Source organism: Lepeophtheirus salmonis, chromosome 1 (assembly GCF_016086655.4).
Source record: "Lepeophtheirus salmonis chromosome 1, UVic_Lsal_1.4, whole genome shotgun sequence".
Lineage (NCBI taxonomy): Eukaryota > Metazoa > Arthropoda > Copepoda > Siphonostomatoida > Caligidae > Lepeophtheirus > Lepeophtheirus salmonis.
The window spans coordinates 23,178,123-23,193,265 of record NC_052131.2 but is presented as its reverse complement, the minus strand read 5'-3'; the positions used below and the strand labels follow the sequence as shown (position 1 = coordinate 23,193,265).

Sequence of the window (15,143 nt, the reverse complement as noted above, 5' to 3'; positions counted from 1 at the left end):
GTCAGAGGCCTACTTCTGGAGGTGCCTTCGATCCCATAGTCAAAAAGGTTACAGTCTATTGAGTACGGAGGCCACATTGATCAGTAGAGGGACCAGCAGGATTATTTATATATATATATATTTATTTTCTTTGGACTAGTTTTTGGAATTAAATTTATTGGAACAAAAATTTCAAATATTAAAAATTTAACAAATCCATAGCTACTCAACAAAAATTAAATGTTTTAGGAACCAATTTCAAAAATTAAATTTTTTGAAAACAAATTTCAAGAATCTTAAGCTATGCAAAAAAAAAATCATATATGAAATTTTTTGCTCCGTTGTATAATTTGCAGAGTGAAAAAACTTTTAATCTTATTTAAACGTAAATTGTCTTTATCCTGAACAAAAAAAAAATCTAATAAAGTAACAAAAATTCTTTAATTTGAGAGGGTCCACAGCCCTGACCGGGGACATCCCTTTCGAAATTTTTTGCCCATGCTTCCAATCAATGCTCTTATTGTTGTTCTTCACTTTTTTATCATGGTAATGAGATACTTGATCAAGGGACGAAACACAAGATCTCGTCATATCCCATTGCATTTTCATGAACCACTGACGAATTATTTTGGCATCCATCTCAGTTCTCCTTGTTTTGAGGAAAAAATTTGTTTATAAAAATTGATTGTTTATATTGTTCAACTAGTTAGTAGTTCGGGAAGAAATCGGTAAATTATTTAGTTAGTCAACGAACCCTTTCCAAAGTTTCATTCACGATTCGCTGGGACACATTGAAGAACAGTGGTGGGGGAGCAGGTCTAAATTACCCAAAATAGGGCAATTTAGACAATTTTGGGGTAATGGGAGTATTAATTCCTAATGGTGAATGAATTAAACAACATGGACTACAGAGGCCTCCGCAGGAAGTGCATCATAGGGCTGATCCCCCAAAAAAAAAAGAAATATTTACTTATTTCTTAACATTTTTTGGTCAGGATACAAAAAATTCACATCAAATTAAGTGTAAAAAATTATTTTTTTCTAAATGGCAAGGGATTTTTGAAATTTTTTTCATAAAAACTTGATTTTTGATGAAAAAGTGTAGATTTTTGAAATTTTTTGCAAAAAATTTAATTTCCAAAATATTTAAACTTTTGTGAATTATTTTAGGGTAATGCTAAAAAAGTTACCCGACCTCTGCTCTAAAGAAAGGCAAAATTATTTATGTATTCCTGGATTCATACTTTTTTATGGGCAACTTCATACTATTTCATTTTAAAAACAGTGATCATTGTACATAGCGAATACATAAACGGTTCAGGGTGGGTAGATGAACATATTAAAGATACATATGTATGCATGAATGGACACTTATAATGGAGCGTAGCTCATAACTAATAAAGTAAATATCCTTGGAAGGAGAGAGAAGTGGAAGGAAGTGAGAAAAGAAATCCATTTTGGAGCAATAAAATAAATCAAAATATTATACATTTGTGCAGATGTTTTTACTATAGTTACAAATATTGTATAACACTGTAAAATGGTCATATGGAGATACATATCTACCATTTGTTCACCTGATTTATACCATATGTATATATTTTGTGGACACGTAACTGGTAATCCAGTTGGAAGGAAAAAGAAGAAAAAGAAACTTATCTATTTTTATAATTTATTATATAATAGGAATAGAAAAATTGATTTTTAGTAAAGTCGAAGCACTTTTGGTGTGTAAGCAATAAGAACCCAATAATCAATCCTTCTCAAATCATGGACCGATTTTTTTCCGTCTCAATATATATACCCATATTTTTTTCTATTTTGCTCCTTTAATTTGTCAGATAGAGTTGCACTGATTAAGTATGAGTTAACATTATACTATTACAATTACTCCATCAGACCTTGGAACCGTCTTTGAAGTCCATATACATATAGGATATTTCCTTTTCAAGGGGAACCTACGTACATTGAGTTCTAGAGAATAATTTCAGCTATAAGGAGAAGGACAATAAACACAAATTCATTTTGTATCGAGCAAGTATATAGGCATGAAATACTCTGTTCACAATCCATCGTTCTACTATAAGTCCAACAAGCCCTTACACTTTTAACTCCCAAAGAAAAACAAAGAATTACATTCTCTCCTTCATGAGTACACACTATTACTCATTTAACACCTATCGAGATCAGATGAACAGGACTATTCTCTATTTACTTAAATCAATACCAAATCAAATTCACCCTCTTAATTTAAAAATGTGTACATAGTAACGGCATATTCTATATTCATAAAAAAAAAAAACTATTCAACATTTTATTATAATATTTTCCGTATTTAATTTCGATTTTTCTGTATTCCATCTTTCTTTTTTTTAACAGGGTATGCCTTGTTCTACACTTGAAGTTGAATTAAGCATAAATATTAACCAAATTATTGAAATGGTGTGTTCTTGATTATTTTATCTTCGATAACCATTAAAACCACTTCTATTACATGAAATTTATGTGGGGTTTTGTCCTGCAGTGTGCGTTTTTTGCATAATTTACATGATTTGATCATATTTTTTTGCCTTGAAGGATGTAAATACGAGAAAAAATCTAGAAATATAGTTTATAGGTAGATGTTTTTAGTTTCAAATTATTTTTTTAAATATTTCTGTATCTTTTTCTGTATAGGCGAAAATGATATCAAAGTACTAAAAATAAAATAAATACAAGAAATGGACCCTTTCCTTGGAAGTCTACTTCTGCTCTCTGTTGGTCACAAAACCAGAAATTCGGGTATATAAACGTCACTATCATGTTTTTGAGATAAAAGCAATCAGTTACATACCATCTCAATCCAAAAGTGATAATTTGTTGACTTGTATAATTAATAGAAAAGATGTGTAAGAAAATCCACATCAATTTGTTCAAAATTTACCACTTTATAGTGAAATATTAATGAGTTATTAGAAAGTTAGAGGGAAGGACAGTTGAGGGCGGGAGGAGAAGTAATTAATTTGAATTTGTGGCCGGAAACCAAGGAAAAGAGGAGGGGAAACTCTCCTCACCGTTAAATTAATTGAATAATAATGATTATATGATGATTAACTATAATGATGAAGGGAGAAGGGAGAGGTTCATTTAAAATAGGTCATATCAAAATTGTAAAATTGGAGAGACCGAATACAATAGGGGACACCGAGGAAGTTACAGTATTTTTACTTTTGTCTCAATCACTCAGAGATGGTTTAATTCAGATACTCAATATATATTAAAACGTGTCAACAAATGCCTGCTGCTCTTTGAATATATTCAGAGAATATAACAATCTGTTGTTTTTACATAAAGTGGTTTTGAGTGCAACTCGTCTAATGTTAATAAATTAAAATAAGTTAGAATATCGAAATTTGAAATAGAAAATAGACTAATTATTATTTTTGTTGGAAATGAATTACTTGACTTTTTAACTTTTAATGTACATTGTGTGACAACGAAAGTTCCCTAAATATAATGAGTGGGAATCAGGCAGTAGATGTAGACACGGGTTTGGGTTTCATTCTATAGGCAATATTTAAGAGGTTTTTTGGCAAATACAGTCAGTCGCTATAATGTGTTGGAGCAGAGAGAAACGTGCGCTTGCCGTTGGTAAGAGATATTGTCATAAAGTAGTTTGACAGAATATTTTTATAAAAACGACGGATTGCAAGTTAGTTCCTAAGGTTTTATTGGTCCACTTTACGAGATAAATTAATAGCTTGAATTTTTAATATAGAAAAAAACAATTTTTCAATTATTTTCATTATTTGAAATTTACAAAAATTCTTAGGAAACAAATATGTAGCTCTACAAATAAAAGTGCTTGAGAAATTGAACTGATACCATTAGATCTTATGGCAACCAAGGAGTATAAATTGATGTATTTTTTGTCGATCATATAATTCAAACCGGATGTATTCCAGAAAAGCCAATATTTTTAAGACCTTTGCAAAATAAACAATAAATAATTATTTTATCTAGTAAATACACGATATTATAAAATAAGACATGTTGTTTATAAGATTTTGCATCTTTTGTATAAAATTTTTATTCATATAAAATCTCTCGATGACACTTATTTAAACAAAAAAAAATTTCTGGGTATTAAAATTCAAGTACGGTTTATTCAGTTTATAGAAAATGTGGGACGTCACCTATTTGATATGGTTTTCAAAACTGTACAAAAAAAACCTTTAAATCTGTGCTATTATAATAATAATAAAATAAAACTTTTTTTATTGATAAACCTTGTTTTATTGCCTTTTGGAAGAAAAAGATATGTGACTGCGTTCTTAAAACTATTCAAAAATATACGTTTTTTGAATTGTGATATGTTTCTGCATTTTCTCCATGCTTTAAGAAGTGACAAACTCAAAAATCATTTTGTAAGGGATCTAAGCATTTTCTATACCCTTCCTCACAGGCCGTAAAGTTTTTCCAAAATGTCTTTTTTCGATGATTTTGCGTAATTTTTGGACAAAAAGTATAGATAAAAAACACCATTGAATGCCAAAAAAGACATTATTCTAAAATTGAACCATTTCAGAATAATATTATAATAATTTTATATATTTTATTGTATAAGTATCAAGATTGCCCAGTACAATGAAGGTAAAGAGAAACGTTTAAGTGTACAGACCGCACTAAAATAGTATACTCCCATCTATAAATGTTATTTTGTCTTATATTTAGCCTTTTTTTGTGTCTTATTTGGAATTAAATGTTGTGTTTTATTTATATTTTTGTCCAAAAAATCAACGCAAAATTATCAAAAAAGACATGTTGGAAAAACTTGAAGGGCGATGAGGCAGGGTAAAGGGCATTCTTAAAAAACTGACTTTAGAGCTTTTCACATCTTAAAGCATATTGAAAAATACGGAAAAATATCCAAATTTAAAAAAGTATATTTTTGAATAGGTTTACTGCACCCCATATTATTAACAATTTAACATAATATAAGATCTTTATGAACAATCACTCATCTGTTATGGACCTGTACATCGAAATAATTAACTCACATAAGCATCTTCAGAGCCTTGTTCTGTCTAATAAATATGTTTGAGTAAACTATAAATATTAGTGTTGGATCGGTCCAAAAAAAATAAAAAAACTGCAATCCGTTCCTAATAAAATTTGACAATCCTAGGACCGGTTCTTATTGGTATTTTATGGTAACTACAATATCTGAAATGACGTAGATACTAACTTTTTTTTTTTAGCTCTTCAATATAACTTTTTTTCAGAGACTTGATAGCTGAAAAGGAAAGTAGGATGTGTGTGGTTAAAACTTATTATTATACGTTTTAACTATCGTTTATTATCGTTTCAATCTTATCTAAAAGTGAATAATAGCTATAAAAAAGCCAGGACCGTTGGAATGAAGGACCATTGAATGGTCAAAAAGATAGGACCAACTCAAAGGGAGAGGGAGGAGAAAGACTGATTAAGTAATCAGTCCTAATACTGATCCAACACTAATAAATATATATAATAATTATGAAGAATTATCAATGGCAATATAATTGTAATTTTAAAAATGAAGGAAAAACATGTAGTTATAGCACATATTTTTGAGTAAGCAATACGTTTTCAACATTCCAAGGTAATAAATAAGAAAGTTGCATTTTTTTTTTCTATTTTAAATGATCCATTGACTATGTGGTTGCAATTGCATCCTTTGAGCTTTTTGGCAATAATTTGTCAAAGTGCTTTCATCTACGATTTTAAAACTTATATAAAAATAAAATATGTTAATTCTTATTTATTTGAATATTTTCATGAATAATAGATAAATCAAAAAATGTATTTAAAAAAATCGAAGAGTTGATGATAAATTTCAAGGAGAGAAAAAGTATATTTAAAAACCTTTTTTATGTTTGTTTCTCACATACAATTATTTTTTATTGCTTTCATAAGCTCTCAACTGGATTCATAAGTCAGTATTATATGTACAAAAGATTAGACTTTTAGCACCAGAATGCCTAAAGTATTAATGGGCTCTTTCATATTAATAATAGTGGTAGGTGTTTATATAACTCATGAAATTTAATAAGTAGTTACTTAATATTATTACCTTAATACATAGACAAAGTGAAAAAGGAACCGTTATAACGATAAGTAGAAAAGATAAGGCAGTGAGTAGAAAAGCCGCTATTCCTGGTCCTTCCGGATCAGCTAAAAAAGAAAGAAAAAACATATGGATAAACTTAAAATCAATTTATTATTATTTTAAATTGTATAAATCTTATATTTATTTTTACGTGTTGCACTTTTCACACTTGAATGAAAGCCTTTCCTTAAAGAGGCTTTCAGTGAAGAATAAGGCTGCCGCCTTGATGAAGTGATGTGGCTTGAAGAAGAATGAAGGGTTGAAGAGAATTGAGCACGGGGTCCAGTTGTTACTTTAGTTAATTCTCTGAGAGGGGTCCTTGCTGGCTGTTCCGGAGTGTTGTAGGCTTCCTGTTCTTGCATTCCTGACTAACTATCCTCATTATTTGATGAAGGGAACCTTTTCTTCTTAATGAAAAGATTTGGAGTGATTAAAGTATTTAAATTTATTTATTTCTCAACTCATTTACGATTATTATGTCATTATTTTAAAAAAGGATATAAGAGAAATCATTTTATTCATCATCAATGAAGAGGGGCTTTCACTTATTTGTGTGGGATATAATATCTACAAAAAACAATTAGCACTCATTTCTTATAATTGTTTGATAACAAGCCAAAAAATTGAAAAGTAGTATTTTATAAACGAGGTAAAAAGAGTAAGTGGGCAGAGCCGGTTGTAGAGTGATCGGAGCCTATGGGAAAGGTACATGCCTGGTCCTTTATTTTCTGCTTTCAAATTTAAATGTAATTTATAAACTTTTTATGTATAAAATTATGCTTTGCGAGCCTTTTATTGTTTACTTTAAAATGTTAAATCAAGACAGGACCCCTTGTACCTTAAGTGGGATTTTTGACAATGAAAAAATATGGATTATCTTTGTGATATTGATGTGCCATCTTAAAAGGCATTTTTAAAACTTTTTCATCACACTTTTTAGATCCTCAATTTTACTACTAATAAAACCACAAATGGCCTAGTCCCATGTCAACATTTTTTCATTTTTTAAACAATACTATAAAAATATATTTGAAGAAAAAATAACAAATTTCGTCCATTTTTTGACAAAATGTCGCTAAAAATATTGAAATATGTTATGATAATAAGATTTGCATAAAAGTTGCAATTTACAACAAAAAATTAATCAGTTAATTAATAATTTAATTGTAAAAAATAAAATTGAATTTGAATTATTAAAATAATATGAATTAAATGTAACGGTGTAGCTCAATGGACAACGAACTTACTAGAGAAATTTTTCTATTGAACATAATGTGCGTAGGTTTACGCTCCGTTTGTGCCTAGAGAAGGCCATATAATATATATGGACTTCAAAGGAGAATTTTAGGTCAGATCGAATAAATATAATACTGTAATGTCTACTTATACTTAATTAGTGCAACTCTGCATGACCAATTAATGAAACATTAAAATTAAAGCAATATTAATTAAAATATGAACTAAATTAATTTTTTCGGGGCTATTTGCAACTTTAGTTTTTACTTTATAGTAAGTTATCACAGAATAATTACCGGATGAACTCCTCAGTGCAATAATATTTTATTGATGTATGACAGCAATTTGTCTAAAAAAAAAGTGGAACTCTGTTTTGACAAAGTAATATTTAAGTAGGAAACCTTTTACGAATCTAGATATAGTCAAATGATACTCATTTATACTAATATAATTTGATTTTTTTATGAACTTTAATCAATAGTACAATTTATATATATATACATTTTTTTTAAGTAATCATAGGAAAGATAGAAAAAAAGATTATTTTAGAATAATAAGATTTTATTAAAATAAAACCAAAACTTTTTAGTTGTTTTGAATTGAGGGTATCTTATGAAGTTTGCAAATTTGTGAATTTTGAGTAGTTTAATTAGTTAAATCAACATCTCATCCTCCAACGTGACATCATTTTTGGTATATTGAGCAATTCATGACATCACTAAAAACACTATCATTATTTAATTCCCATACTTATAGTGTTATTTATTATGTTTATGGGGCAAATAATAAGCTGTCAAAGTCTTTCACCCAAGGCCTTTCTAATCAAGAATTTAAGTTTATAAGGGAAAAAAACAAATTAAAAAAATATGACAATTTTTTCTATTTTTATTCATAAAAGTACCATAAAATTGATACCATTGTTCCTTAATTTCAAAAACCACGATTATTGCCGATTTTTCGATTTTTATTTTTTCAATGACATAAATGAATATTTGACACTTTACTTATTGTAGATGAAATATGGCTTTATTTATTTCCTTTGACAATATGACATGCCTTTCCAAAAAGAACAAATTTATGAGAACATAATGTGTAAGATATTTAAAATCTCTTTAAAAACATGAATATACGCATTCAATATGGTGTTTGTAATACATTGCATATTAGGGTAGTTTGAAAGGAGTGTTTAAAAAATCAATGACTTTATTTTCATTCATTTTATCTTTTTAATGGTTTCTAAAAGTGAAAATATAGTCCTGCGCCAAAAGTTGTAACGTTTACGTGACAGTCAGAGATGACCCTTGATTCTAAAACTAAAGTAGCAATTTATTTACATTTGAAGACATTTTTATCCTTAAAAACAAACAAAACGTAGAATAAACTAGAATTTATTCACTAAAGTGAAAAAGTGTGACCAATCATAGTTCGTTTTGTATATTACAAAAATTATCAAATAATTTTACTGATGTTAAAAAGGATTGAATATTGAAACTGCAAAAAAGTATTGACAAAGAAATGGATTTATGCTTGTAGACAAAGTCAGTATTGTACATAACATTTTTTTTATTACAAAAATTAAGATATCACATTTTTGATATAGGACAAAGCATTAAGAAACAAGAACTACCAATTGATAATAATTAAACTCCCAAATATTTTACACAGCAAAGTTTATAATAAAATATACTAAATATTAGTACTTGTACAGATAAAATATTGGTTTTTAAGAGCCACTTCAGTGTGCATTAGGGTGGATTGTTTTGAGGAAGTTCGATCAATTTTTTGTATTTTGAAGACGGGCTATGGGGAAAAGTTGTATATTGCTAAAAAAATAATTTGTGTGTAATTTGAGCTCAAGTGAATGGGTTTCAGAGGTTACCCACTACATATACATGCTTAAAATGTCTAATTTTTAACAAGAAATAATTGATTTAATGTGTGAGAATATCCGATCTCAATTATTCTATCGTAAATACAAAATCAACGATCTTGTATTTTTGAAAATTATATAAATATTTGGTGTTTAATAAATAATTATAAGTAATAAATTATTATGTTAGAAAATATACAAATATTTTACTTGGCTTCTGATGCATAAAAAGAACACAATATTTAACAAAAATACCAAATTTGATTTGTGGGACTTATGTACTTTTTGAGATAAGTGAAAATTGAATCATTTGATGATTTTATGTAGTTTGATATGTAAGTCAACTCTGTAGAATGAAATTTCGTAACATAATTGGTAATAATGAAAAGGAATTGAGTTGTTTGCCTGTTGTTGTTGTTGTTTTTTGCCAAGTGCATTACGTTTTAAAATATTACATTAAGTATTTGTGAAGCTTTGTATTTTTTAGTTTGTAATATTTTTTTTTAGGTGATACGTATGAAATTAATTATAATGTTAAATGAGGATCTTATACAAACACTAATTACATTTTATTTCTTCATTTTTTTTACATCTAATACTTATAAAAAAATCCAAACAATATGTGGAAGAAAATTTTAACTGAATTGGGAACCTCCAAAAAATTTTCATTGTTCTCAAATTTGGACTGTCTTGTATAATATTATGGGTTCCCCCATACTCCACTGAGGCCTCAATAAATTCATATCTTTTCAAATTATGGTTATTTAATAGACGTGTAAAGTGCAAATCCTGAGTTGTATTTTTTTTTCTCCAATTCTAAATTTTTTCTTTTGTCCCGTAAATTTCTTTTAATTTATTAAAGACTCTTTGCAATGTTGCTAAGCTGACTATTAAGTATATATATATAAACTCCATTGTTTTAGAATTGCAAACCTTTTACCCTTTTCTGTGGGCCTCTCTTATATATATAACCATTAAATCATGCAGTAATTGGGTTAATAAAAAGTAATAAATAGGAAACATTAAGTTAAAGTAAGGTCAATTTTTAGTATCTTTAGTTCAAAATAAGGACTTTTTTGACGTTTGTAATACATTATTAGAAAGCTTTATAAAAACAATAAGTAAAGTGTTTGCCTTACAATTTTCTTGTTGCCTAAACTTCTTCTAATAAGAATGAGAAATACCTTGGAGTCTATTTCCTTCCATATCATATATATATATTATCTATGATCGACCGTGTTTCGAACTCTCCCAATTTTTTAAATTTTTGAGTTCTGGTTGAATTTGAGTTTGTGTTAGAACAATATATCACTTTTCGAGTTCGTTCAAGTTTTAGTTTTTGAGAATTTCTTCATAATAATACAAAATTATATCACCTTTTAACAAGAAAGTAGCGTTTGTAGTTTTTTTAAATACTATAAATTTGGTTAATCATTATTACTTTAATATTTGGATGATTTGTTTTGATGATTCAAGTTCAAGTAAGTCTAATTTTACAAAAAAAAAAAAAATTGAGCGATCTGTAATAATTTTCCGAAAATGGTCAACTATAGTTGTAAAGTTGAGTTTTTTTCGAGTTCGAATAATAATCGTATCCAACATTAGTTCGTATATTTATAGCTATACATTATCTATTTGTACATCATTTTTAAAATTTATTCACGACAATACAATGTACAAACTATCCTTTTGTTAGCATGTTTAGCCTCTAGAAGTAAGAAGTTATGAATTTGAATCATCTATTTTATTACATGACGACTTGATCAATACATATAAGCTTATTTTTTATTTTATATCATTCAGATAGTTATAAAATGAAAGAAAAAAAATTAATTAAAACAATTGTGCAATAAATGTCTTACGGAATTGATTTTTATGAATGACGAATCTATTGATTTTGTATTATCAGAATAATGATAAAAAAATTAGGGTATTTTTTTTTTCAATTCTTTCAGACATTCGTCATACGATGGCTTGGATTCAGTTTCCTCTTTCATTTCACAACTATTTTATAAATAGAAAAATAGCCTATAGTTTGTAATAAAAAAAATAGTAAGCGTTCCATGTATAGAAAATTTAGGGTAGCATCTACTGTTGAGGTGAGTGAACACTCTGGGATTCTTTTCTTTCATTCTAAGAACAACTTTTTATTGACAATAAATATAAAATATTAATGATAGAACTGATCAAAGTACAAGTACTAAAGGGGATTTTCCTTTCTTATATTGAACTCATATATGTAGGTATATTTTTATATCCAAGATATGAGGTACCTCAACATTAAAACAATTTTGAACAAAAATCAAGAAAATAGGAGAGTCCAAATTTATTTTTTACTTCATATATGCATAATACTCGTAACTCCCAATATATATACATATATTTGAGTAAATTATAAGCTTTGTGGGATAAGTGACAAGGGTGGGTGCCCACAGTCGATGGGTTGAAGGGTCTGCACCCCCCTCCCCCCGCCAAATTTTACAAAAATTATTTTCCAAAGACATATAATTTTTGAAAAAATTTTATGAATATCTATAGATTTTTGAAAAAAAAATTTAAAAAAAAAAGTATTTGAACTATTTATAAAAAAATTATTTTTGAGAAAGTTAATTTTTGAAATTTTTTTGTAAATAGCTGTGGATCTTTAAAATTTTTTTTCCTAGAATTTAATAATTAAAATTTCATATTAGAAATGTTTTTACAAAAAATTTATATTTGGTACACAAATACAAATTTTTGAAATTTTTTCTCGAACAATTTAAATTTTAGATTTAGTTTTGGAAATTTTTTTGGAAAAAATTTAATTATTCTAATTTATTCCCTAACAATTAAAATTTTGGTGAACAACTCTAGATTTTAGAAATTTTTTGTGCATAGCTATGGATTTTTGAAATTTTTATTCCCCAAATAGTATAATCCTGTGGACACCATCATTTAGGATACCCAAGAATTATATATATAGTTTAAACCTTTATTTGATTTAAGAAACTAATATTCGATATGGCCTTTCAAATAAAATTTGTCAATTTCTCATTCTGTATTTGTAACGATCAACTTTTGGCTACCTTAAGTTCAATTTGCAGCCAACCCACAGGGTGTAATAAAAATAACTGTTAGATAGAAATGACCGATAATTCGACCATGAATAGAAATGTAATTCGGAATTAATTTTGTAAAAGTTCATTTTAGCTTGCTTTTGGTTTGACGGGCCACATATATAGTCATACATCCAGCATGCATACTTTGAATAAGTTATCTGCATGATGAATTTATTTATGTATTATGACATATTCCTAAAAGTAATAATGATTTACATATAAATTTAACGATGTATATTAAGAATAAATGTGCCGTAAGATAAGACATATGAATGCTGCAATATGAAAAAATAAAAAAGGATTGTGTTAATTATTTACAATTTGAGACATTGACAAAAATACAAGGTGTGGATAGATCAGAGGCGTCTACAGGGGGTGGGCTGGAGGGGCTGTAGCCCCCTTTCCCATAAAAAAAATAAACGTTTGCTTTTTTACTAGCATTTTTTCTGGTCAGTATAAAAAAATTTACTCAAAAATAGGGAATTTTTTTTTTAAAGATTTAGTTTATTAAAAAAAAAAAAGGTCATTTGGGAAAACTATGCAGCAGAAAAAATAAAACTATTTCTTTTGTAGAGCTATCAATTTTTGAAGTTTTTTCCAAAAAAAATGTATTATTTGTAATTTTTTTTCAAAAAAAACTATTTTTTCTGAATAGCTATGGTTTTTTGAAATTTTTATTCCCAAAAATTATTCCCAACTCAACTATATTACTATTCTCAAAATCTTCACCTCACTATAGGGCAAATTTACCCTTTAGTTAACACACAAACAATCTTGAAAAAAAAATGATGGAAGGGAGAATTTTCCAATTTTTGTATAAATATATTATTTTTATTACTGTTGGCACGATACCCAGATTTCCATTCCACTACAAAAATGAGTATCATTATTTTTGATACTCATTTTTGACTAAAAATATATAACAAGAAAGGGCAATTCATATCCTCTTTTAGGATGGGGGCGTAATGAGAGTGGAGGCTCAAGAAATTTGAAGACTACATATATTTTATAATAAACAATTTCCATTAGCTGAATGTGCTTGAAAAGGACATTTTTGAGGGAAGGGGTCTAGCTTAGTTATGAATTGGTCCAATAATTTTGATAATGTAATAACACGCCATGTTCTGTATCCAATACAATTGCGTATAGAAACGTTTTAAATACGTCAGTACCCTCGTACCACAATATCTCCGATATATCGAACAAAACTCATACATACGAGGTGTGTTTAATAAGTAAGACCACTTTTGAAATATTGCAGGAAAGGTACGTTAAGAATTTTTTTTTTTTTTGCTTTTTTATGTTAGTACACACCCCACGAGCATATATTTACTGTTTCAGCTAAATAATATGTTTAGTTATGTTTAGTTTATTTGTGAGAAGTATAACAGTTCGAAATTTTTTGTGTGTTTGTCGATTTTTTGCTATGGAAAGGGATGGATCAAAGAATTGATATCAAATTTGGAGTAAAACATGAAATTAAGTGCTCCAAAACACTTGAAATGTTAACAATGGTATACGGTGAAACTTTTCGGAGTAAAAAAAAATGCTTACAAGTCATATAAATTCTTCCAAGATGGATGGGAAGATTCCAATGACAAACCTCACTCTGGACGCCCAAGGACGTCTACAACAGATGAAAACGTTGAAGTAGTGAAGAAAATTGTTTTTGAAAATTGTCAAATAACTATCAGAAAAGTTGCTCAGGATATTGACATATCGGTTGCCTCTTGGCATAAAATTTTTGAACGTTTTGGCTATGAGACGAGTCTCAACAAAGTTTTTTTCCAAAACTGCTTTATTTTGAGCAAAAGAATCGTCACATTTCTTGAACAAAAACAAAACAACAATCATGATTTATCTCCCAAATTTGGCCCCATGTGACTTTTCCCGAAACTAAATAGACTTATGAAAGGACGGATATATGCAACGATTGAGGAGATAAAAACTGCATCGTTGGAACGGCTCAAGGATATACGGAAAAGTATTTATTGGATGTAATTTTACTTGATTTATGAGACAGTTTTTGGCACTGATAAAGTATAATCTAATAATTTTTAATTTATTATATTTTGAGGATGATTTTTTGCTTCTTTAAGTGTAATTTGCTACGCTTTCAAAAAATTAGTCATAATAATTGGTTGATAGAAACTGAGGATAACTCGTCAAAAAAATACGAAAGTAATCTATATTCAATTTTAGAAAAATCATTCAAGCTTACTTTTATGCTGATTGCTCACGATATCTAGTTAAATAGTTTAGTTTGGACTCCAACTCAAGTTGCACTTCAGGTTGAAGTATATTTATTTTTAAATTTTCAATAATAATTCTGCGGACGCCCTTGTTATCCTTAATCATATTGGCAGAATTAAAGTTGGAAATTTAAGCTGAAGTCGCTTTTAAGATGGTAACGTCCAAACTCAACTTGAACTTGACCATAAAAAAAATTTGTTGTCTTTAAAAAAAAAGTTACTAAACAGCTCTGGAGTTAACACAATAAAGTAATTCTTATATTTTAAGAATGTTAAAGGAGCACAAAATAATAAATTAATAAAATTGTTTTTAAAATCAATGTATTTTTCATTTAACTCATCAATTTGACAAGTTTTTTTAGTTTTTTCCCTAAATGTTTAATTTTAGAGATGGGAAGTTCATTTGATTCAACAAGATATATATATTTTTTTTAATAAATAAATATGCTGTAATAAAGTTAAGATAGAGAAATGAATAGGTGAGTAAAGAAATATATATATATGTATTTCTTGATTAGATAAAAAAAAGATTTTACAAAAAAAACATGGAGCTCTTAATTAAAGATTTAAAGGGGGTT

General features: G+C 27.9%; 1 protein-coding gene across 24 annotated transcripts in view; it reads right to left on the bottom strand.

The window, feature by feature from the left end:
• LOC121123780 (band 7 protein AGAP004871) overlaps positions 1-15,143 on the bottom strand; it is a 179,097-nt gene that overhangs the window by 21,860 nt on the left and 142,094 nt on the right. For 12 of the 24 annotated variants that reach the window (XM_071889440.1, XM_071889447.1, XM_071889434.1 and 9 more), the window contains one exon: positions 6,074-6,174. In XM_071889440.1, the coding sequence (XP_071745541.1) occupies positions 6,074-6,174 (101 nt within the window). Of the gene's footprint in view, positions 1-6,073; positions 6,175-6,260; positions 6,517-15,143 lie in introns of all 24 variants that reach the window. The other 12 variants (XM_071889479.1, XM_071889475.1, XM_071889487.1 and 9 more) reach the window with 3 other exon arrangements.